Source organism: Sus scrofa, chromosome 2 (assembly GCF_054392235.1).
Source record: "Sus scrofa isolate SSC_HxYL_T2T_F1_AM1 chromosome 2, Sscrofa_HxYL_maternal_Yorkshire_Landrace_v2.0, whole genome shotgun sequence".
NCBI lineage: Eukaryota > Metazoa > Chordata > Mammalia > Artiodactyla > Suidae > Sus > Sus scrofa.
Window position 1 is genome coordinate 3598489 of NC_139384.1, and position 22015 is coordinate 3620503.

The 22015-nt window shown below is 55.0% G+C and overlaps 1 protein-coding gene across 1 annotated transcript; it reads left to right on the plus strand.

The window, feature by feature from the left end:
• Positions 1 to 13262: 13262 nt before the first annotated feature.
• On the plus strand, positions 13263 to 18515 carry FGF19 (fibroblast growth factor 19). Its single transcript, XM_003122420.4, has 3 exons — positions 13263 to 13770; positions 14175 to 14278; positions 16940 to 18515. Exons 1-3 carry the CDS (start codon positions 13530 to 13532, stop codon positions 17252 to 17254), a joined length of 660 nt encoding a protein of 219 aa, XP_003122468.1. The 5' UTR covers positions 13263 to 13529; the 3' UTR covers positions 17255 to 18515.
• The last annotated feature ends 3500 nt before the right edge of the window (positions 18516 to 22015 follow it).

Below are 22015 nucleotides of genomic sequence, written 5' to 3' on the forward strand. Positions count from 1 at the left end.
TTGTGGCTCAGCAGAAATGAACCTGACTAGTATCCATGAGGATACGGGTTCCACCCCCCGCCTCACTCAGTGGGTTAAGGATCTGGCATTGCTGTGAGCTGTGGTGTAGGTTGCAGTTGCGGCTCGGATCCCACATTGCTGTGGCTGTGGTGTAGGCTGGCAGCTGCAACTCTGATTTGACTCCTAGCCTGGGAACTTCCATAGGCTGAGGGTGTGGCCCTAAAAAGCAAAAAAGAAAAAAAAAAAGAGAGAAGCATGGCTGGCCCTCTGCTAGGACCATGGCCAGCCACTGGGGCGTCTGGACAAGCTGGCTTTCTCTGTGCCACATCTGCCCAGAGAACCCCCACGACCACCCCCCGCAATGCACGCAGGTGTGTCCCCTGTCTCTGCTGGAGGACACTCTGGGACCAGCTGCCCACCGCCCTCTCTCAGGGCAAAGAAGGAGCCATCGCAGTTGCAGGGTGTTGGCTGTGGTGGGACAGCTTGGGACGATATTGCCTGATGGAGCCTCCTGCTGGGGGACCGAGCGGCGTTCCCAAAAGCGGCGTCCACGTGGAAGCCATGGCTGGGACCTTATTTAGAGAAAGGGTCTTTGCAGGTGTAATTCAGTTAAGGATCCTGAAACGAGATCACCCTGGATTATCCAGACAGGCCCCAAATCCACTGACAAGTGTCTTTATAGGGGAGAGGCAGAGGCAGATGCGGGACAGGAAAGAGAGGAGAGACAAGTCACGTGACAAGGAAGCAGGGGCTGGAGAGCGGTGGCCCCAGGCCCAGGGATGCCTGGAGCCCCAAAACTGGAAGAGGCAGGAAGGACCTTCCCTCAGACTCTCAGGAAGGAACCAGCCTGGGGACACTAATGCAGAATCCCAGGCTGCTGCTTAGGGGTGACAGGGCCCTGGGAGGACCACGGCGTAGGTGGGAGGACCCAGGGCACCGAAGCGCCTGGAAGGGCCGTCAGGGGCTGCGGTGATGTGCAGAGGACAGACGGCCAGGCACCGCCCCTCGGAAGTGTCTCATGTGACCTGGTGGGAGGCAGGTGACTGTGACGGCTGGTGGGGGTAGGTGCCCCCGCCAGCACCAGACCTCATGTTGGAAGGGGACAGAGCAGCCGGGGCTCAGCCCAGCCTCACATCTGGGTCACCTGACCTGAGTTCAAGGGGAGCAGAGACCGTCCCTCTGTCTTGCGAGTAAGTGTCCAGACGGAACCGGTAAGACATGAAAAAACCATGAGAAGATAGAAGAGGAAGCTCTGCCCACCAGAGGCTGGGAGTTCTGCTCTGGGGAGGGGTCCCTTCCACTGCCTGTGGCCAGCATCTCTGCAGGGGACACCCCACAGCCACACATCCTCGGGGGCACTCACACAGTGACCACACGGCCACGGCCAGGCTCAAGCACCTGACTTCTGTCAAAGGACCACCCAATGCGGGGTCCGGCCGGCACTGAGCTGTGGTGAGAAGTAGCCTGAGGGTCTGGCCACACGCCAGGCTACCTCCAAGGCCAGCCTTAGGCAAGGAGGACCAGCCCGTCCTCAGGACTGATCCATGGCCTCCTGGGGTCCTGAGCAGCTTGGGGAAGGTGTTGAAAGCTGTCACCCCTCCCCAGAAAACAGGACATGAGATTTCGAGGGTTCATAGGACCAGAAATTGACCAATGCCATTCTATGGGAACATGGGGCTGACATCAAACTTCACCAAGCGCCTGTGGACGGATATTTGAGGGAAAGAGAATGGGGACAGATGCAAATGGATGGATGAGGACACAGGAGGGGCACGGGTTGGGAGCCCCCCTCCTCTACTGGTGAGGGGCAGCCAGCCGGCAGTTCCCTGCCTCGGTCTCTCTGTCTGTAGAATGGGGCTGTGGGGGGATGGAGCACACAGCCTGGGTCAGACTCTGCACTCATGCCGTCCTATCGATGGGGAAATAGGAATCAGACCAGACACGAGGTGGCCGGGGATGGAGGGCAGAGTGTCACCTGAGGGCTATTGGGCTGTCCTGGGATGGAGGGTAGGGCTGCCCCAACCCCAGGGGGACTGCAGTGTCAGGCGGAGGATGGCCGGCCCAGGAGCTGCTTGGCAGTGTCCAGCTCCCGAGCAACCCTGGATGGGCCTTTGGGGAGGGCCTCTTCTTGTTGCCTCCTAGTTGCAGCAAGAGTTCTGGGTTGGGGCTAAGGGACCCGCCCCCCAAACTCCACCCTGAGGCCCCAGGAGCCTTCAGCAGCCGCCCAAGCCCCTCTGTTCTCACGCACCCTCTGCAGCTACGTCTCGTCCCATTTCCTGGATGGGGAAGCCGGGTCCAGGGCTGGTCCCCAGGCACGCGGCCGGAGCCTTTGGAAGGAATCTTCCACCCCCTCGATCTGTGGTATGTGCAGCCAGAAACCCTAGCTGGAACTGAGCTCGGAGCATCTGTTTAAATGCCTCAAAACAGAAATACCTCTGGTCTCCGCTGACCTGCCAGAAAGGGAGGGCTGGACGCCTAGGAGGCTGAGGACGCCATGCTCACACGCCCTCCGCCTCATGCTCCCTAGCAGTCAGGGGGCCAGATACAAGCCTGGGGTCTGCGATCCCTGGGGGGGTTCGGTAGGGACCCACCATGCGGCCTCCAGACACCAGGCAGGGGAAACACTGAACCAATGGCAGGAATCCTCATTTGTGACAATTATGGTGCGTTTCGTGAAGGAATCAGGGGTCTTTCTGAGCATCACTGACTCAGCTGTGAGATGGGGACAGAACACCCCAGGGCTGCCACAGCAAGGCCACAGGTCACAGGTGCACACATGCATGAGCACACGCATGCACACACACACACACACATTCATGCACGCACTCAGACACACGTGCGTGTTCAGGGGCGCGCACATGCACGCGCGCACGCAGCGTCCCGCCCAGAACCAGCAGTCAGCTCGGTGGAGACCACCGTCGGGAACAAGCCGCAGAATGCTCCGGAAGGTTGGGCTGAAGTCGGATTTCTCCAGATCTTCATTCCTAAAACGGCTGTTCCCTGGGGGCCTGGGCTCGGGTTTCCTTCTCAGGTCACGCCTGAGAGTGGAGGTCACGTCTCTGAACGGGAGGCAGACTCCCCACACTCAATGAGACCCAACCACCAAGCCTGTGAAAATTATTCCCCACTTTCCAAAAAGGCATTTTGCTTGAATATTACTCAGCCATAAAAAAGAACAAAGAATGCCCCTCGCAGCAATGAGGGCAGAACTGGCTACTCTCATCCTAAGTCAGTCCCGCAGGGAAAGACAAATACGACATGATCTCGCTTATACGGGCATCTAGAAAATGGCACAGACGAATCTAAGAAATAAAAACAGGAGTTCCCGTCGTGGTGCAGTGGTTAACGAATCCGACTAGGAACCATGAGGTGGTGGGTTCGATCCCTGGCCTTGCTCAGTGGGCTGAGGAACCGGCGTTGCTGTGAGCTGTGGCGTAGGTTGCAGACGTGGCTTGGATCCCGAGTTGCTGTGGCTGTGGTGTAGGCTGGCGGCTACGGCTCTGACTCAACCCCTGGCCTGGGAACCTTCACATGCCGCAGGTGCAGCCCTAGAAAAGACAAAAAAAGAAAACAAAGAAAAACAGACTCAAGGACAGAGGAAACGGACTTGTGGTTGCCAAGAGGGAGGGGGCTCGGGGAGGGATGGAGCGGGAGGTCGAGGTGAGCAGATGTAAGCGGTTCTGCGAGAAGGCCATAGACAAGGCCCTCCTGCAGAGCAGAGGGAAGGCCATTCGATGCCTACGATCAGCCTAACGGAAAGGAATCTTTTAAAAAGAGCATATATATACACGCGTATAACGGAAGCACTTTCCTGTACAGTAGAAATTAACACACCCTTGTAAATCAACCCCGCTTCAGTTTGAAAAGAAATGCAAGAAAACAAAAACTGACGTTGCTTAGGACCGAAAGGAAGCTACCCGTGGCAGGCGGACTGGGCCACTGTCTGCCCCCGGAGGGGGCAGGGGAGAGTCCCCAGGAACGGGCAGGACTTCGGGGTCATTCCCCAGGGAACGGCTGCCTCGGAAAGTATGTTCTGTGACATCAGGGACGCAACCTGACTCCCGTTCATCCAGGAGACACACCCCTGGAAGACCCGAAATAGCCCGAGGTCTCCACGCCCCAGCTGGGGCTGCGCCGTGGCGCTGTGCCAGGTCGGCCACTGGCCCCCGGGCCTCAGTTTCCTGCTCTGGAAAATGGGGTTGATGACAGCAAGCATGATGCCCCCAGGGCGCTCTTGCTGGGCCTCCACGCGAGCGAGTCTCGGAACCCGGTTTGGGGCTTGAACCCCCGCCCGATGCGCCAGCCACCGGCTATGACACAAGCAGAGCCTCGAGCGGGTACCAAGTAGGTGGGGGGGGGCTTCCTCCTCTATTTTTTATTTTGAAAAATTCCAAACCTCCAGAGAAGGTTCAAGAACCACTTCAGACATGACGGAGGATAATGTGAAAAAAGAATGTGTGTGAATGTATCACTGGGTCATTTGCCGAACAGCAGAAATTGACAGAACATTGTAAGTCGGCTATAATTAAAAAAGACTTTTTTTTAAAAGAAAGAACCATTTCAGGAACCCCTGTCCCCGCTGCCCCTATATTGCCAACGTTTGTCACGTTTGGGTCCTCGCTCTGTCCCCTCCCCCCACATTTTTCTGAGCCACTTGAAAGTCATTTGTGGAGATGACACTTTTATTTCCAAGTCCTTTGGGAGCGAGAATGTTTTCTGTAGACCTTTCTTTTTCTTTCTTTCTTTCTTTTTTTTTTTGTCTTGTTGCCTTTTCTTGGGCCACTCCTGCGGCATATGGAGGTTCCCAGGCCAGGGGTCTAATTGGACCTGTAGCCGCTGGCCTACACCACAGCCACAGCAATGCAGGTTCCGAGCCACGTTAACGATCCAGCGTTGCCGTGAGCTGTGGTGTAGGTTGCAGACGTGGCTCGGATCCCGCATTGCTGTGGCTGTGGTGTAGGCCGGCAGCTACAGCTCCGATTCGACCCCTAGCCTGGGAACCTCCATACGCTGCAGGAGCGGCCCAAAGAAATAACAAAAAACGACAAAAAAAAAAAAAAAAAAAAAAAGTGCGCTGGAATCACGCATTCAAGGCCTCCGGGAGCACCTGTCCTGCCCAACGGCCCCCTCCCAGCCCTTGGCGCGGGGGTGGGGGTGGGGAACCGCCCTGAGCCCTGCTCCGTGGGTGACCTCATTCGGCTCCTTTCCCAGGGTCTGCTCACAGTTCGCTAACCCATCAACCTGTCTTTCCTGCCAGCCTGGCTTGAGCCTCCGTCTCGTGTCTGTGAAATGGGTCGACACCTGGCTCTCGGTGCTGGGGCGGGAATTCTGTGTGGGGATGTGGCCTTAACCGCAGACCATTCTCCGGAGATGGTCTTACATGGGCGCCGAGGCAAAGGAAGCGGATCCGACTGTGGGCAAAATTACTGCGGCCCCGCCACCCCAACACTGGCAAGTTTCCCTCCGTATCGACCTCGCTCCAAGAGAAATCTCAGCATTCCCAGCGTCACGGTGAAAATGACAGTGGTTGTCTCAGAGCCCAGCAGCGCTCCCCGAAATGTAATTAGGGTACAGGGGGCTGGTCCGCTTCGGCCTTCGGGAGAAAGTTCTTGCCTAAGCTACCCCACTGGCCAAACCATCCTGAAACAGAAAGGCCAACCGTGCCTGCGCAGGGCCTCCGTGCCTGCATTTCCAGATGCCCCAAGCACACCCCCAGCTCGGGGGGGAGCCCTGCCTGTGGGGAACCCCAGCACAGGAAGAGGGGCCCACACCTGAGGCCTGACCCATCAGAGGGGCTTGGATGAGCAGATCAATGACAAATGAATCGTGACGAAAGCCAGGGAGGGGTGGGGGGAGGATGGACAGGACGAACGAGGAAAGGATAGACCAGCAGACGAACCCTCCGATTTACGGCCACACCAACACCTCCAAGTTCCTCTAAACTATTCAAGCAATAGTTCTCTCTCTTTTTTTTAAATACATATATTTCGGAGTTCCCATTGTGGCTCAGTGGTTAATGAACCCAACTAGTATCCATGAGGATGCAGGTTCAATCCCTGGCCTCGCTCAGTGGGTTAAGGATCTGGTGTTGCTGTGAGCTGTGGTGTCAGTCACAGATGCGGCTCGGATCCCACGTTGCTGTGGCTGTGGTGTAGGCCAGCAGCTATAGCTCTGATTGGACCCCTAGCCTGGGAACTTCCATTTGCCACCAGTGTGGCCCTAAAAAGACAAGAGACAAAAAAATATATACATACATTAGAGTTGATTTACAATGTTGCGCCCATTGCTGCGGGACAGTACATACACATACATTGTTTTTCTCCCATCACCCCATCATGGTCAAGCTCAAGAGACCGGACATAGCTCCCTGCTGTGCAGCAGGACCTCATTGCTTATCTAAATGTAATAGTTTGCATCTACCAACCCCAGACTCCCCATCCATCCCACTCCCCCGCCCTTTGGCATCCATAAGTCTTGACCGCAGGATCCACAAAAGGCTCTGAGGGCACGGCTGCCAACTGGGAAGATGCGACCCCACTTCCTCGGAGATGTGTCTGGGAGGGGCAGGTGGCCGGGCAATAATGGCAGGAAGAAGCAGAGGCCGGGTGTGGCTGAACCAGGCCGCTCCAGAGCAGGAAAGAGGGGGCACTCTTGCTGTCTCGCCTGGAATCTCTCTGCTCCAGGGCAATACCCAGACAGGTGATGGGGCTGAAAAATCAGAAGGCAGGGTCCTAGCCCCGGCTAAGGCGCTGAACTTGGAGCCTCTCAACTTTCTGAGAGTCTGTTTTGGTTTTCCCTTCTTTTTTAAAAAGTATAGGGTCATGATTAAGAGTTCTATGACTTGAATTCAGATAGACCTGGATTCAAACCCAAGTACTGCTGTTTATCAATTTTGTGTCTCTGGGTATAGTTTCTAAGCCTCACTTTCCAGCTCTTTGAAATGGGTACTGTGTATTTACAATACCCAAGACATGGAAGCAACCTAAGTGTCTGTGGACAGAGGACTGGATAAAGAAGGTGTGGTACATATACACAATGGAGTATTACTCAGCCATAAAAAAGGAATGAAAGGTGTTTGCAGCAACATAGATGAACCTAGAGATTATCATCCTAAGTGAAGTAAGTCAGACAGTGAAAGACAAATATCATATGATATCACATATGCAGAATCTAAAAAATAGTACAAATGAACTTATTTACAAAACAGAGACTCACAGACCTAGAAAGCAAACTTACGGTTACCAAAGGGGAAAGGGGGGTGGATAAATTAGAGGAGCTTTGGACTAACAGACACAAACTACCATATATAAAATAGATAAACAGCAAGGACCTACTGTATCACACAGGGAACTATAGTCAGTATCTCATAATAACCTATAATGGAAAAGCATCTGAGAAAGAACATACATCTGTATGTATAACAGAATCACTTTGCTGTACACCTGACACTAACACCGCATTGTAAAATCAGCTATACCTCAATAAAAAATAAAATGCGGGCTGTGCAAGTTAAACGTGACAACGTAAAGCACCTAGCATGCTTCGCGGCACATGCTCCGGGCTTAGTCAGTGTCAGCCGCCCCCGCCCCCATCATCGCTGTCGTCAGGATCCGCACGGCGTCTGGCATGTCACTGGCATTCGGCAAACTGTGCGGGCTGTGCCTGGTTCAGGATTTCCCCAAAGCCCTGAAGGCAGAAGGAGCAAACGCACTGTGCAGAGCTGTCATGGAGACAGAAGAGACTCACGGTGAGTGTCAAATGCAAAAACAGCCCATTGGTGGAGGCTGGGTTGGCAATCGCCAGCCTGGGGTTCCAGCTCTTTCTGATTTCAACGTTTTAATTTTATGGTGTTTGAGGACGTGACTGTCAGCACAGTGAATGTTTGCTCATCAAGCTTCTTGTTTGCTTCACTCAGGGGACACTTACAACCGCGCTGCTGCCTCCTCACGTGGCTACACGGAGGGGTCACCGTCTTTCCTGCTGGAACACATTTCTGTTTGGAGGATGGAGATGGTGGGAAAATAGAATTACGGGCAGACATCACCTTTGCGGCCACATGGGGGGCAGGAATTCATCTGTCCCAGGAAAAACCTGATGGGACCTAGGCTCCTATCATTGCATATGGCAAGAGCAAGGCACATCCATACCCAGGGCCAGCCTGATGGGGTGGGGTGGCAGGGGGCAGGGTGGCTGGCCAGCTGGGTGGGCCTCAGACTCAGGGAGTGGAGGGGGCAGTCTGCCTCAACCGCCTGAGAGGCTGTCAGTGCCAGCTCTTGTGCCACCTGGGTGACGGCTGGTGGCCGCGACTTAAACACAATGTGGCCCTCGCCCAGTGAAGTCTGGAGGAAGCGGTACCTCCCTCAGCATGGACAGAATAGGGAAGGCCCCGAATTCCGGGAGAAAACCACCACAGCCTGCCCTCATCGAGGGTCCCCACGCTGACACCCATGGGACCTGCGTGGGAGGAGAGACCACAGGCCCAATACGAGAGTGGACGGCCGTTCTCCCCTGGGTGACGTGGGACGGGAAACTGGAACTAAGCTAAATGTCCAGCAAAAGGGGACAGACTGCACTCCCCGTGTGGGACCCTGATCTGCCCGCCCAGAGACATTTGATGTTTATAGTAAGTGGGGCGACAGGAGGGTATGATTCAAATGCTTTAAGAAGAGACAAGTACTGCCTCTTAAAAGTCTGCGGAAGAAAGTCGCCCCATCGAAACCGTAGCTTGTGACGCCGTCAGGACTGTCCAGGTTTCACAGCGGTCATTTCTGTGTGCCTGTAGTCTCCAGATTTTCAACCAGGAAAAAGTCCTACTTTTGCAATGGAAATGGTCAAAATTGGGAGTTCCTGATGTGGCTTGGTGGGTTTTGAACCCAACTAGTATCCGTGGGGATGCAGGTTCGATCCCTGGCCTTGCTCAGTGGGTTAAGGATCTGGTGTTGCCATGAGCTGCAGTGTAGGTTGCAGACAAGGCTCGGATCCCGCGTTGCTGCGGCTGTGGCGTAGGCTGGCGGCTGCAGCTTCGCATCAACCCCTAGCTTCTGTATGCCACAGGCGTGGCCCTAAAATAGAAAAGAGAAAGGAACAAAGAAAGAAAGAAAGAAATGTTCAAAATCAACCTTACGGAGACATGATTTAGATAAAGTGCTGCAGAAATGATCACAGCATTGTATGTCGACTATACTCCAATAAAATGTTAAAAAATGAAAAAAAAAGTGCCGCCTGATTTCAAGGGCACTGGTCAATGAGTTTGGACAAATGTCTTTGCCTGTTATCCAAAGCAAACACAAAGAAGAGCATTCCCAAGGCGTTCCGTTCGTGGCTCAGCGATGAACGAACCGGACTAGGATCCCTGAGGATGCCGGTTCGATCCCTGCGCTCGCTCTGTTACGGATCCGGCATTGCCACAAGCTGTGGTATAGGTCACAGACGAGGCTCGGATCCCGTGTTGCTGTGGCTGTGACATAGGCGGGCAGCTGCAGCTCTGATTGGACCCCTAGACTGGGAACCTCCATAGGCCACGAGTGCAGCCCTAAAAAGCAAAAAACAAAAACAAAAACAAAAACAAACCCAAGGACCCTGTCTATCACACGCCCGCATTCGCCAGGCGATCTGTGTGTAAATTCATATTTATAATCAAAGCCCTTGAGTGACTGAGATATCTTTTATCTCTAATGCGAGTTAATTCCCACATGACCTCTTCTGGGTTTAAAAACGTTCTTTTTTCTGTTCCACAAATAAAGACACAGAGGCTCAGACGAGGCTTCCCTTTTCCAGGCTAGTGGGCTGCTCTCTTTTGAGAATAATGATCCTGATAGGAGGGGGAGGGGGGGAGTAAATAGGGAAGCAGAAGGGTTGGGGGGAATAACGCATATTCCGCGGAGACCCAGGGGTCCCCCAGTTCCGGCGTCCGCGAGGCCAAGGACTCGCCGTGTGGCTTGTTTCCCCACCGCCGCCCGAGTCTTCGCCGTCCTTTCTGTCCCCGACGTTTTTATTTTTTCCTGATGAAGGTTTTTCTTTTACCGAGACCCAGAAGTTTCGGTCAGGACAAAGTACTTCTGAACCGCAGGGCGGGGGGTGGGGGCGGATCTAGGGAGGGCACGGGGACTTGTTCCTGTACTCAGGAAGGCACCTTTGACATTGTAACGCAAATTTCTAGTCCCCAAGTGAAAAGAAACGCGATTACTTTCACAATGCAAAGCCTGGAAGTGAAGCGAAACAAGATTTTCTTAGCTGTTGGGATGTGGCTTTAGAAAACACGGAAAGGTACCAGGATCAGGAGGAGAAACCCCCTCGAGCTCTGACGGAGGAGGGACACCCGGGGGGAGGGCTCGGGGCAGTTACAAAGGTCCCCCGCCAACATCAGATGCAGAACAAAGCCGCCAAGCCAAGCCCTTCTGGCCCCCTGTGCCTGAAACCCCCCCGCCCCGCGCTGAGGGGCCGTGGGGGCGACCGGACCCGCCGCACAGCCCACCCAACTCACCAGGGAGAGTCAGATGGCTCCACCACCTGGACCAAAACAAGCGCAGCCTGAAAACTCAGCATCAGCCCAAGCCAGCACACGGGGGCGCCGCAGGGGTCGGGGGTCTGCATCCAGCGAGCCGCTTGGGAGCTGGTCCTGACCTCACAACTGGGCCATCGCACTTCTCACCTGGGGAGCCGGACACTTGGCGGCGGCGCCCCCTGCTGGCCAGTGCCATCCTTAGCGGTCTTTCTCATATCCCTCCCAGCCCGCAGACCAGGGGTACCAGCAAGCCTGCCCAGGCCCAGCACTGGGAGCACTTGGGTGCAAACCCTTGCTGGCCGTCTGGCCACATCTGTAAGCCCGGGTTTCTTCACATAGAGCTCAGATTCATCACCTAAACTCAGAATTATTCGTCACCTAAACTCTCAGAGCAGTGCCATGACCATGCAATGCCAGGTACACAGCAGCAGCCTCAGCGCGTGGCTGTCATTTTTTTTTTTTTTAGGGCCACACCTGTGGCATATGGGGTCTCAGGCTAGGGATCGAATTGGAGCTGCAGCCACCAGACCTCGGGATCTGAGCCTGTCTGCAACCTACACCAATAGCTCACGGCAATGCCAGATCCTTAACCACTGAGGGAGGCCAGGGATTGAACCCACACCCTCATGGATCCTAGTTGGGTTCGTTAACCATGAACCATGAAGACTCGGAGCCACGAAGGGAACTCGGAGTGGCTGTCATTCTTCATGAAGTATGGCCCAGGGACTTTCTGTCCACTCTCTTGTGTGACCACCCCCATACTTCAAGGCTCAAAGCAGACACAAGGAGGCAACAGGCCCAGGCGGTCCATGACCTGCCCAGGGAGTGGCCGAGCATGGATCTGCACTCCAGAGGGTCTGACCCTGGGCCCAGAGCCCCTGCTAGGAGGCCGTACGGACTCCCTGAAAAGCAGCAGCTCGGCCTGGATTTGCAAGCCTGGCAGCCCTGAGTTCAAATTCCAGAGTCACTCGGACATTTTCCTGGGGCCCCCCGTCTGTCTGTTCAGCGGGGGAGGGCAGGGTGCCAGCGGGGGTTAAGCTGAGAGTACCCATCGCGTGCTCAGAACAAGGCCTGGGCATAGGAAGCTGCCGCCTTTGCCAGCTTCCTGAGCTCCCTGGTCACTGTGGCTACTCCTTTCCCACCAAGGCCTTAGGAGGGGGCAGCGGAGGGGTGGGGGGTGGAACCGGAGGCTGCTGGCCCCCCTCCCTCAGCCCCATGTGGGGCAGGGCCCCCAGCACAGCCTCGACCCTCCCTCCCTCCTCAATGCCCCGCATTTATCCAGGATCTTTAAAGCGAAAGCTGCAGGGGAGGGTAATTAAGTTTAATAGGAGCCGCTGTCGATTTAAAGCCACAGGGGGGAAGTAATTAGATTTAACAGAAGCCGCGGCTTTCTGAACCAAGACACGCAGCGTGGGGGTCCCCGGCCTATACAGCGTTCGAGATGATGTCTTTTTGTAAAGACTTTGCCGGTGACATTTTCTGCACGATCGTCATTAACGCCAGTCACTGACTGGGCCATGAACATGGCCTTTGCTCATTGAAATTCACTTGGCCTGGCACCGCTTTCTCTCCTGTGTCTCCACGGTTTGCCCTCCCATCGCCTCTGCCCTGAGCGGCATGGCTTTTCCCCAAAACCAGCCTCCTGGGGCCCCACACCCAGGAGCGGGGAGGGCGCAGGGGTTGGAGGAATAATGAGGAAGAATCAGTGTTGAGCCAAAGCCCTCTAGGACAAACACCCCCTTTCCCGCCAGGGCATCTTCTGGATGCTGGCTCCTTTTTCAGAGCCTCATTAGCGGAGGGAGGCCCTTCATCGAGGTGGCCCCACCCTCGCAGGGCCCATCACTGCCGCTCTGCCCTCCCCACCAGGTAAGGAGCTCCCGGTCTCCCCACCCTGCAAACAGCGCGCCCGGGGATCCCGGGACCAGACCTACTACAAAAGGCACCTCGAAAGCGGAGGACCTTCCCTGCGCCCCGAAAAAAAAAGTCAGTTTCCCAGTCTGCAGCTCGCAAGCCCACCCTGCCACGACCGCCCTGCCAGGTTCGATCTCCGGGGTCCCTCCGTCTTTGCAGAGGCAGGACGGCGACTGGGCGCAGAGCCAGCCGGGGCCGAAACCGGGGCTGAAGCGCCATCTAGCGCTCGCCCGGGCGATTCCATTGTTCCTCCGCGAGCCGAGGTCGCGCCCGGCCCCCAGTTGGGGGACAATTTACCGGGGTAAAAAGCGGCTGCGGGCAGGGATCGCGAGAACATAAAGCCAGAGAACACAGAGGGTCGGAGCTGCAGGGGACATTCTGGTGGCTGGCTTTACCTCTGGAGTTTCGAGGGGTTGGGACCGTGGTGGGAGGGAGTGGATGTGGCTTTTTAGGGGAAAAGGCCCCAAAGCCGAGGCAAGATTTTTCCCACAGGGAGCGAAGGGTTGGGAAGTTCAGTGTCCCCCGCCCCCCCCCGCCCCCCCCAGTCTCCGGCCCCAGGAAGCCTGCTGCGCGCCCCTGCTAGCGCCCCGCGACCAGCGCATTCCCCGGGGACCCCGTGGCCTGGGGCTGGGCTCCGTTGTCGTCTAGATTTCTTTATAAAATCAATCTCGCCCAGCCGAGAGCGACCTGGCTCCAGCCTCGTCCCCGCGCGCGGGAAGGAGCCTCCACCCCCCCAAGCCTCCAGCAAAGCGGGGCCTCCTCCTCCCTCAGATCGGGGCGGCCTGGGCGGGGTCACCCGGGCAGGGCCCTGGGAGGGGCTGGGCGGAGGCGGAGTGTGAGTGGGTGTGTGTGTTGGGGGGCGGAGGGCTGATGCAATCTCGATAAGAAATGCTTAGCGTCTCGGGCTTCCAGGGCGGGTAACAGACGCGCTATATAAGGTCGCCGGCCTCGGGCCGCCGCGCCGTCGGAGCAGGAGCGCTAAGCACCCCGGTGCCCGGGAGCGCACGGCTGCTCTCGCCTCCGCTCGCTCAGCCCCGCAGGGCCTCTCGGCGGCCGCCCAGCCTCTCGCACCCTCCCGAACTGCGCCCTGAGCCCCGAGCCCGAGGGAGGCGCGATGCGGAGCGCTCCGAGCCGGTGCGCGGTGGTCCGCGCCCTGGTCCTGGCCGGCCTCTGGCTGGCCGCAGCCGGGCGCCCCCTAGCCTTCTCGGATGCTGGGCCGCACGTGCACTACGGCTGGGGCGAGTCGGTCCGCCTGCGGCACCTGTACACTGCGAGTCCCCACGGCGTCTCCAGCTGCTTCCTGCGCATCCACTCAGACGGCCCCGTGGACTGCGCGCCGGGACAGAGCGCGCACAGTGAGTGCCCGCCGGGCCCCCACCCGCCACAGTGCCCCTTCCTGCCTTTACCTCCCTCAGCCCCCCACTCCCGGGAACCCCAGGTCTTGGCCCTTCCGCCCCCTCCCGGGATCCCCCGACTGCAGGAGGAGCTGGGGGAGGGGGCGATGCGTGCTTGGACCTACTGCACCCACGCGCTACCCTCCCTCCCCTCGCCCCTCTTCGGCTCCTGCGGACCGACCCCCATTCCTCGGAACGCCAGATCTTGGCACCTGGGTGTCCTCCTCCCTCGCCGGGCCCCCAGACTTCGAGAGGGACTGGGGGAGTTGGGGGGTGGGGCACGGGCCCGAACACCGACCAACCACATCCACGTGTGGTGGGCCTCGCGGGTCGCGGCTGCAGTGTTTTGCTGTCTTCGCGCCCAGGTTTGATGGAGATCAGGGCAGTCGCGCTGAGTACCGTGGCGATCAAGGGCGAGCGCAGCGGCCGTTACCTCTGCATGGGCGCCGACGGCAAGATGCAAGGGCAGGTGAGTGTCTCCGGCCCGCAGGAAGCTAGCTGGGACCGGCGCCTTTGGGGGAGGCGGGCGCCCGGGCTCGAATCCGGGGTTTCCTGGCTTCCTCCTGCTGGAATGCGTGGAGCTGTGAGGCGCACACACACAGCAAGGACCACATGAAGCTAACGTCCGACTTTCTAACATGGAAGTTGAGGGTTGGAGAATGTGAGACCCGCCTTAGCATTTCCACTTGAACCGAAGGGGGGTCCAGTTGGCTGGAGGAAGCCATCCCTGGGCTCTTTGATATGAAATGGGGGAAATCCACCTTGGCCTTTTCGGCTTCGGCCTGTGCCTGCGTGGGGCTTGCCTCCGCCTCCCTCTCTGCAGTTTTTATTTGTTTGCTTTAAAGAAAGGGAAAGGGAGTATCCACAACTCGGATCTTTTTTAAAAAGCAGGTCTTCAAATTAGTCAGTAGAAAAATCACATTTGCGGTGGAAGAGATTTTTAAAAATTAGCTTTTGTGCATCAGAAGCTGTGGGTTTTGCAGCATCCGAATGAGGGTGATATTGCTGGGTCAGTGCTCGTCCTGGGCTGGGGCTCACCTGTACTGCAGAGGCTTTTGGGGGGAGGCCGGCGGCGGGCTGGGAAGGCCCAGGTGACCACAGAGGTCTCAGGGCAGAAAGTGTGCAGAGGCTGGGTCTCTGGTTGCCGGAACAAAGGCTGAGGGTTCAAAGGGAGCCCTGCCCCCGGGCGCACAGAGGAGGCTGTGTGAGGTCCTGCCTGGCGCGGGGCCTCATTGCAGCCCCACTGGGCTGGGGGGCTCCGGATGGAGGAGCGGGGGCCGGGGGGAGGGAGGGCACCGCTTCTCAAGGGGTGCCCCACCATCCAGAAAAAACGGAGACGCCCGCCTCTCTGAATGTAACAGCAGTCTTTTTAGCGTCCCAGTCCTGTTTTGTGGCTCTGGTGCCCATTTATTTTAATTATCCAGAGATTAAAAAAAAAAAAAAAAAAAAAAACCCTGCCTGGTTCAGGTTTTACGGCAGAAACAAGAAAGAAAAAAGGAGGTGATCAGCTTGCTGAAAGCTGATACCCCCGAAGCCACTCCAAACCCGCAGTTGCAACTTTTGTTATTGTGACATTTCCTTTCGCGGGGATGGGGGTGGGAGCCCCAGGAGCAAATGGGTCTGACCCATCCTTCTAATCTGAACTGGGGAGGGGGGGGCAGGGGCTCTTTATCTTAACTCCAGTTCGGCCTCTAGATCCTGTGGCCGTGATTTAGCAAAACTCGAGGTTTAGAGACAACAGCAGCAAATGTCACATTCTCCTAGAAACTCGAACTCATTTCATTTTCTCTTCGGAGAATGAGATGCACATTTCTCCCAAAGAGCCAGCGGAGTGAAACGGTCGCTCTATTTGATTTTAATTCCCTTGTTTATCAATTTACATCCCCCCCCCTCCTGCCCCCACACTGCCTGGTGGCCTTCTTCCAGCGAGGGAGCCCGTGTTGCTTCATAAGATGCAGGCCTTATCAGAGCCTTATCAGCACAGTGCTCACCCACCTGCAGTTCAGCGACCTTTGTAGGCTTGGGCAGAAATGAGACTGGGTGCCTCCCAGCATAGTTTATGGTCTAGCCCTCCTGGCTCCCGGCCTTTGGCTGTTCTCTGTGTCCCCAAGACCTAATGACCCTCTCCAGTTTGGGACATGACTCGTTCACCTCCCAGCTCCTAGTATTCTGGGACCAGGGGCTGATTTTCTGTCCTTCTGGCCACATTTCCGGCCACCCACGGGGTGCAGGCTTCTTCCTGGCCTGGGGGGAGGGGGCTGATGATCCTGGCAGGCTGCCTACAGGGCCCCAGGTCCTGAACGAAGGAGCCAGAGGGGCTGAGGTTTCTTACAAGGGCCCCAGACAGAAAGGCTCAGAACCCCAGTCATTTGGTCAAATGGGGAACAGATTCTTTCATCTGGGCCCCAGATTGGATTACATGTGAGTCTTAATTAAAAGACTGATCCTAAAAGGATAACATAGTTGAGTTGTGTTTCCCAAAGCGCCGTGGGATACAAGGGATTTTTCATGGCAATAATTATGTACTTAGCGTAAGAGCCAGGGAAGTATGTGTGTCCGTCACGCCTGTGATTTTCTGAACACGGCTCTGAAAGAGACCAGGTTTCAAAAGGGACTGGATTTAGTGGAAAACGTAAAGCATCTTTGTAAAGCACAATGAATATTGAGTACATGTGTAAAACACATGAAATACACACCTGAAGTTCCTGCGTACAGTTGAAGGTTATAAAAGGTACAGCTATCTAAAGTACAGGTATATTTATATACACGCTTGGCATATATGTCTAACGTTATGTTTAATGTGTATTTAATGTTATAGAATTTATAGCTCTATATTAGTACAATGTAATGTTTAATGCGTATATTAATATAATACCTGCTTTGTACTTTGTATATATATATAACATTATACTAAATAGATACAAGTTTATCTATACAGATATGTACTTTATACGCCTTCATACTTTATAAACCTTTTAACTACACACACACACACACACACACACACACGAATGCGTGTGAGCACCCGCGTGTGGACCCAAGTGGCGGTATTAGCACATATGCCCACCTGTGCCTGGTCGCACCCGGCTGGTACCCGCGGATGCTCATAGGCTGCCTCTTTGCTCTGCAGACTCAGTACTCGGATGAGGACTGTGCTTTCGAGGAGGAGATCCGCCCTGATGGCTACAACGTGTACTGGTCCAAGAAACACCATCTGCCCGTCTCTCTGAGCAGCGCCAGGCAGAGGCAGCTGTACAAAGGCAGGGGCTTCCTGCCGCTGTCCCACTTTCTGCCCATGCTGTCCACTCTCCCAGCCGAGCCGGAGGACCTCCAGGACCCCTTCAAGTCCGACCTGTTTTCTTTGCCCCTGGAAACGGACAGCATGGACCCTTTCCGGATCGCCGCCAAACTGGGAGCGGTGAAGAGTCCCAGCTTCTATAAATAACTGAGGCTCTGTCCTCCCAGCCCGCTCCTGGAGACCAGGACCCCAGGCCTGTGGCGCTTGCAGAGTGGGTTTGCTCCGAGTAACGATCCCGAGTCCGTGTTCTATTTAGCCTTAGGGAGAACCATTTAGAACTTGTACATAGGCAATATTTTACATTGGCTGTGCCGGTTTCTAGCGGATAGATGTGTACGATCATAAAATTGTCAGCCTTCCACTCCACCTACCCAGCTGCGACCTGCCTCCCCCGTTTGCCTTTGTTGGACAGGTCACTGTGCTGCCCCGGTTCGGCTTGAATACCTCCACGGATGGGGAACTCACTACCTTTGGCAAAGTTCTTGTGCCAAGCTGACAGTCCATGCCGTTCCCTCCCCTCCTTTCCAGCGGGGCAGCCAGAGGGAAGCAGGCATGGCACACTCATGTACACGTAGATAATCGACTTGGTGAAGCCTCAGGTAAATGTGACTCCACTGCATTTCCGAGAATTGTTCCGCGTCTCCAAGGAGAACCATCGCCTCCCCCGCCCCCCACTCACCCCTCTGGGATAGAATTGACTCCAGGAGGCCCCTCTAGCCTGGGTACCTCTTGAACTCCCTGCTGTGGCTGGTTCTGGGATGGACCATCAGACTCCTTGGCAACCGGCTCAGGGCAGATAAGGCAGGTCCCCCCTACCCCCCGCAACCAGTGCCCTTCCCCGGGCTCAGGCGGGTTCCCCCACGAACAAGCACGCTGTCACCTGTTCAGAGGGACAGCCAGTTCCAGCAGGGCTTCCTGGCCATGGTGACTGGGGGTTCCAGAGAACCAGATCTCCGGAACCCCACAGGCCAGCCAACCCAACCCCCCCAGCCTCCCAGCTCACGCTGGGGGTCGGGCTGCCTCCCTCCTTACCGGGGATCTTGACCCGAAAAGAGCAGAAGGCCGTCTCCCGGAAGCTGCTTCCTTTTTACCAGCCCGTTGCCCTGGGCGCCGAGTCATTCCGTTGAATTGCGACTTGGCGGCCTCCCGCCTTAGGTTAAAACCCAAATGGTTTATTCAAAAACCTGGAAAAGAAAGATTCGAAAGCCCCTGTCTCAGCCGATAACTTGTAAAAGCCGCGTGGAGACCGAGTGCTACCCCAGTGCTGGGTTTCCACTGTGATATTTATGAGTAATTTATTGTGTTTGATATGTACATCTCTTTATTTTCTTACTTTATTTATACCCCAAATCGTATTTATGTATGTACACGAGGGTTTTTTCTACATTAAAGCCAAGTTTGTATCAAAGTTTGCATCCCGTGATCCAACTGGATGATTTGATGGCGGGGGTTGGGGTGGGGGCGGCGGGAAGGAGCCCCTTTCTGTGTGTCTGCTGTGTCTGGGACTCTGACATTTGGAGCCCCGCAATTCTCTGTTGGGGGCAGGTGTTCCTGAATGTTCTAGAATGATGAGCAGCATCCCAGCCATCTGCTCATGACACCCCAGCACACACACCCACGCATGCATGCACACCCCCTGCTGATAGTGACAACCTCAAAAGTTCAGAAGTTGCTACGTGTCCTTGGGGGGCAAAATCACACCCTGGTTAAGAGCCACTGGCCTGGAGTTCCTGTGGAGGCTCAGTGGAAACAAATCTGACGAGCATCCATGAGGACACAGGTTCGATCCCTGGCCTCACGCAGTGGGTTAAGGATCCACCGTTACCGTGAGCTGTGGTGTAGGTTGCAAGCGCGGTTCGGATCTGGTGTTATTGTGGCTGTGGTGAAGGCCTACAGCTACACCTCCGATTTGACCTCCTAACCTGGGAACTTCCATATGCTGCAGGTGTAGCCCTAAAAAGACCAAAAAAAGAAAGAAAAGTCATGACTAAGAGGCAGGCAGGGCTTAGTGGGGTGGTGACCGTAGAGGGGGCGCTGGGACAGCTTTGTATTCCGCTGGTGGTGGTTGCCTGGGATCCACACGTGGTAAAATGACAGGAGCACAGGCACACTGACTGACCTCGGCTCCCTGGTTTTGATCCGGCACGAGGGTTACTTACTGGGGGAAACTGGGCAAAGGGGACACAGGACTTTTTGTACTGACTTTGCAACTTATGGTGAATCTATACTTATTTTTTCTCGCTTTTTTTTTCTTTTATGGCCACCCCACGACACATGGAACTCCTGGACCAGGTATCAGACCTGAGCCTCCGTTTCGACCTAAGCCGAAATCGCAGCAAGGTTGGATCCTTAACCCACTGTGCCAGGCTGGGGATCGAACCTGAATCCCAGTGCTCCCAAGACGATCCCCTTGCGCCACAGACGGAATTCCTATAATTATTTCTAGATAAAAAATAACGCCCCGTCAAAGCCCCCAAGCAACACAACCTATTCTCTGACAACCTAAAACCACAAATGTTTGCTCCTGCAGCTGCCCAGGCTGGAAATGCACCATGGCTAAGTGTGAAGGCTGGGGAACAGACTGTCTGGGGTGGGGGAGTGCTCAGCAAATCTTCCAGCTACCAGCTGTTCGTTCTTAGCTGAGCCCCGATTTCCTCATCTGTAAAATGGGCTGAGGATGGGATGAGAATGGAGCCTCAGCACAGGGCCTGGCTTGGACTGGGGTCTGCCTCCCTCACTCAGCACGGGACCACCCAGGGCTCAGGTCCGGCCCTTAAGACAATTGAGATTTTTGTTAAAGTCCTCTAAGGTCATTTCGCCAGGAGCCTCCCACTCCACCAGCAAGGGGGCCCCACCCTCTAAACCACCTAGACACTGATGACATGCCCAAGGCACGCAGGGTTGACCCATGCCATTGGCTTATTAAAATCACCCTCATTTTTTTTTTTTGTCTTTTTGTCTTTTTAGGGCCACACCTGCGGCATATGGAGGTTTCCAGGCTAGGAGTCTAATTGGAGCTGTAGCCACTGGTTTACGCCACAGCCACAGCAACGCCAGATCGAGCTGTGTCTGTGACCTGCACCACAGCTCCTGGCATTGCCGGATCCTTAACCCACTGAGCAAGGCCAGTGATCAAACCCGCAACCTCATGGTTCCTAGTCGGATTTGTTTCCACTGCGTCACGATGGGAACTCCCCCCCCCCCATTTTTGTAGGGCCACACAAGCAGCATATGGAGGTTCTCAGGCTAGGGGTCAAATCAGAAGTGCAGCTGCCAGTCTATGCCACAGCCATAGCAATGCTAGATCTGAGCCGAGTCTTTGACCTACACCACAGCTTTCGGCAGCTCCAGATCCTTAACCCACTGAGTGAAGCCAGGGATCAAACCCGCATCCTCATGGATACTAGTCGTGGTCTCAACCTGCGGAGCCACAGCGGGAGCTCTGAGATGCCTCTCCCTCTTTAATGCCCCCGTCATCCTGGGCAGGCAAGACGGCATGACCCTTGTGGACATAGCATCCTCTAGCCCTGCTTTAGGGATGAGGGCATGCAGGACCAGAGAGGGGCAGGCACTCACCCACAGCTGCACAGCCCAGAGGCAGCATGGCGGAAGGGCTGGGGGGTCACGTAAATGACTCCTCAGGCCGATAACACCTGCTGTGTGACCTCAAGGCAGTCCTGTCACCTCTTGTGTGGTCGGTGAGGTTAACAATGTCTGCTTTGAAGGACTGTTGGGGAAACCAAGTGAAATTATGTCCCCAGGATGTCTGCACAGAGCAGGCTACTGGCGACAGCAGTTACTTCCACTGGTTCTCAAACTTGGCTATGCATGAAAAATGTGGCCTGCCATCTCAATAAACAAAAGATGTTGCAGCCATCAAGCCAGCAGCCATGGCAGCTGCCTGTGCAGCCTGAGGGGACTCAGGATGGAGAAAAGCAGGACACTGGCCCTGGAGAGTTCAGATGCATATCGAAGGAATGACTTCCACCAGCCCAGACCCCTGCATCTTCCCAAACAGAGAAAAGCGCTACATTCACTGACCTGCGATGTCTGGTTTTCCTTTAATTAACAGTCAGCTTCTGATGTTTAAGATTTTAATGTGACTCCCTTTTTTTTTTTTTTTTTTTTTTTGAGCAGTCCTTCAGAGTTATCTGAGAAGCTCAAGTCCTCAGAAAGTCTATCGAATATAACATACTTCTCAGCTTTTAGGTTGTGTGGGATCCCACCAGATCCCATCCCTGGAGCTCCTGGTTTAATCAGAATGAGTGTGGCCTGGACATAGGGTTTTTGGTTTGTTAGTTTATGCTTATTTATTTATTTTTGTTTTGTTGGGGGATTTTTTTTTTTTTTTTGCTTATTTACTATTTTTTAATTTATTTTTGTTTTGGGGTGTTATTTATTTATTTATTTTTTGACATAGGGATTTTTCGAAGCTCCCCCGTGGTTTTCCTCTGCAGTGCAGGTCAATAATCACAGGGAACTGTTTCCATCCCATCCTTTGTACTCTGGTTTGTACCCTGGAGACAAACACTTCAGGGGAAAACCAAGAGCCTCCCTCCCTGGGATCTCTTGCTTACAGCCCGGCTGACAAGAATGAGCAGATGCACAACTTTGTGAACTAATTCACACTAGAGTGTAAATGGCTACTACATTTTCTCTCCAGGTCACATTTTCATTTGCCCAACAGCCCAAGAGTCTCTGTGGATGATGTGGGCGCCCTGGCAGAAAGACTATCTTTTGAGGCTGCCTCTCAGGGTCACCGCTGTGCCCTGCCTCCTCATAAGAAGGTGGCTTTATCCTCTTGCTGTGTTCCGCTTCCCCGCCTTAGAGAGTGTTGCCAGACTTGACCAATAAAATTCATCATGCCCAGTTACATTTGCATCTCAGAGAAGCAATGCTCTTCTTGTT

Bases quoted from the DNA above. Each gene is read 5' to 3' on its own strand.
- FGF19 (XM_003122420.4), top strand. From the start codon at position 13,530: ATGCGGAGCGCTCCGAGCCGGTGCGCGGTGGTCCGCGCCCTGGTCCTG. The intron at 13,771-14,174 runs GTGAGTGCCCGC...CTTCGCGCCCAG, and splicing joins GCCGGGACAGAGCGCGCACA to GTTTGATGGAGATCAGGGCA. The intron at 14,279-16,939 runs GTGAGTGTCTCC...TTTGCTCTGCAG, and splicing joins ACGGCAAGATGCAAGGGCAG to ACTCAGTACTCGGATGAGGA.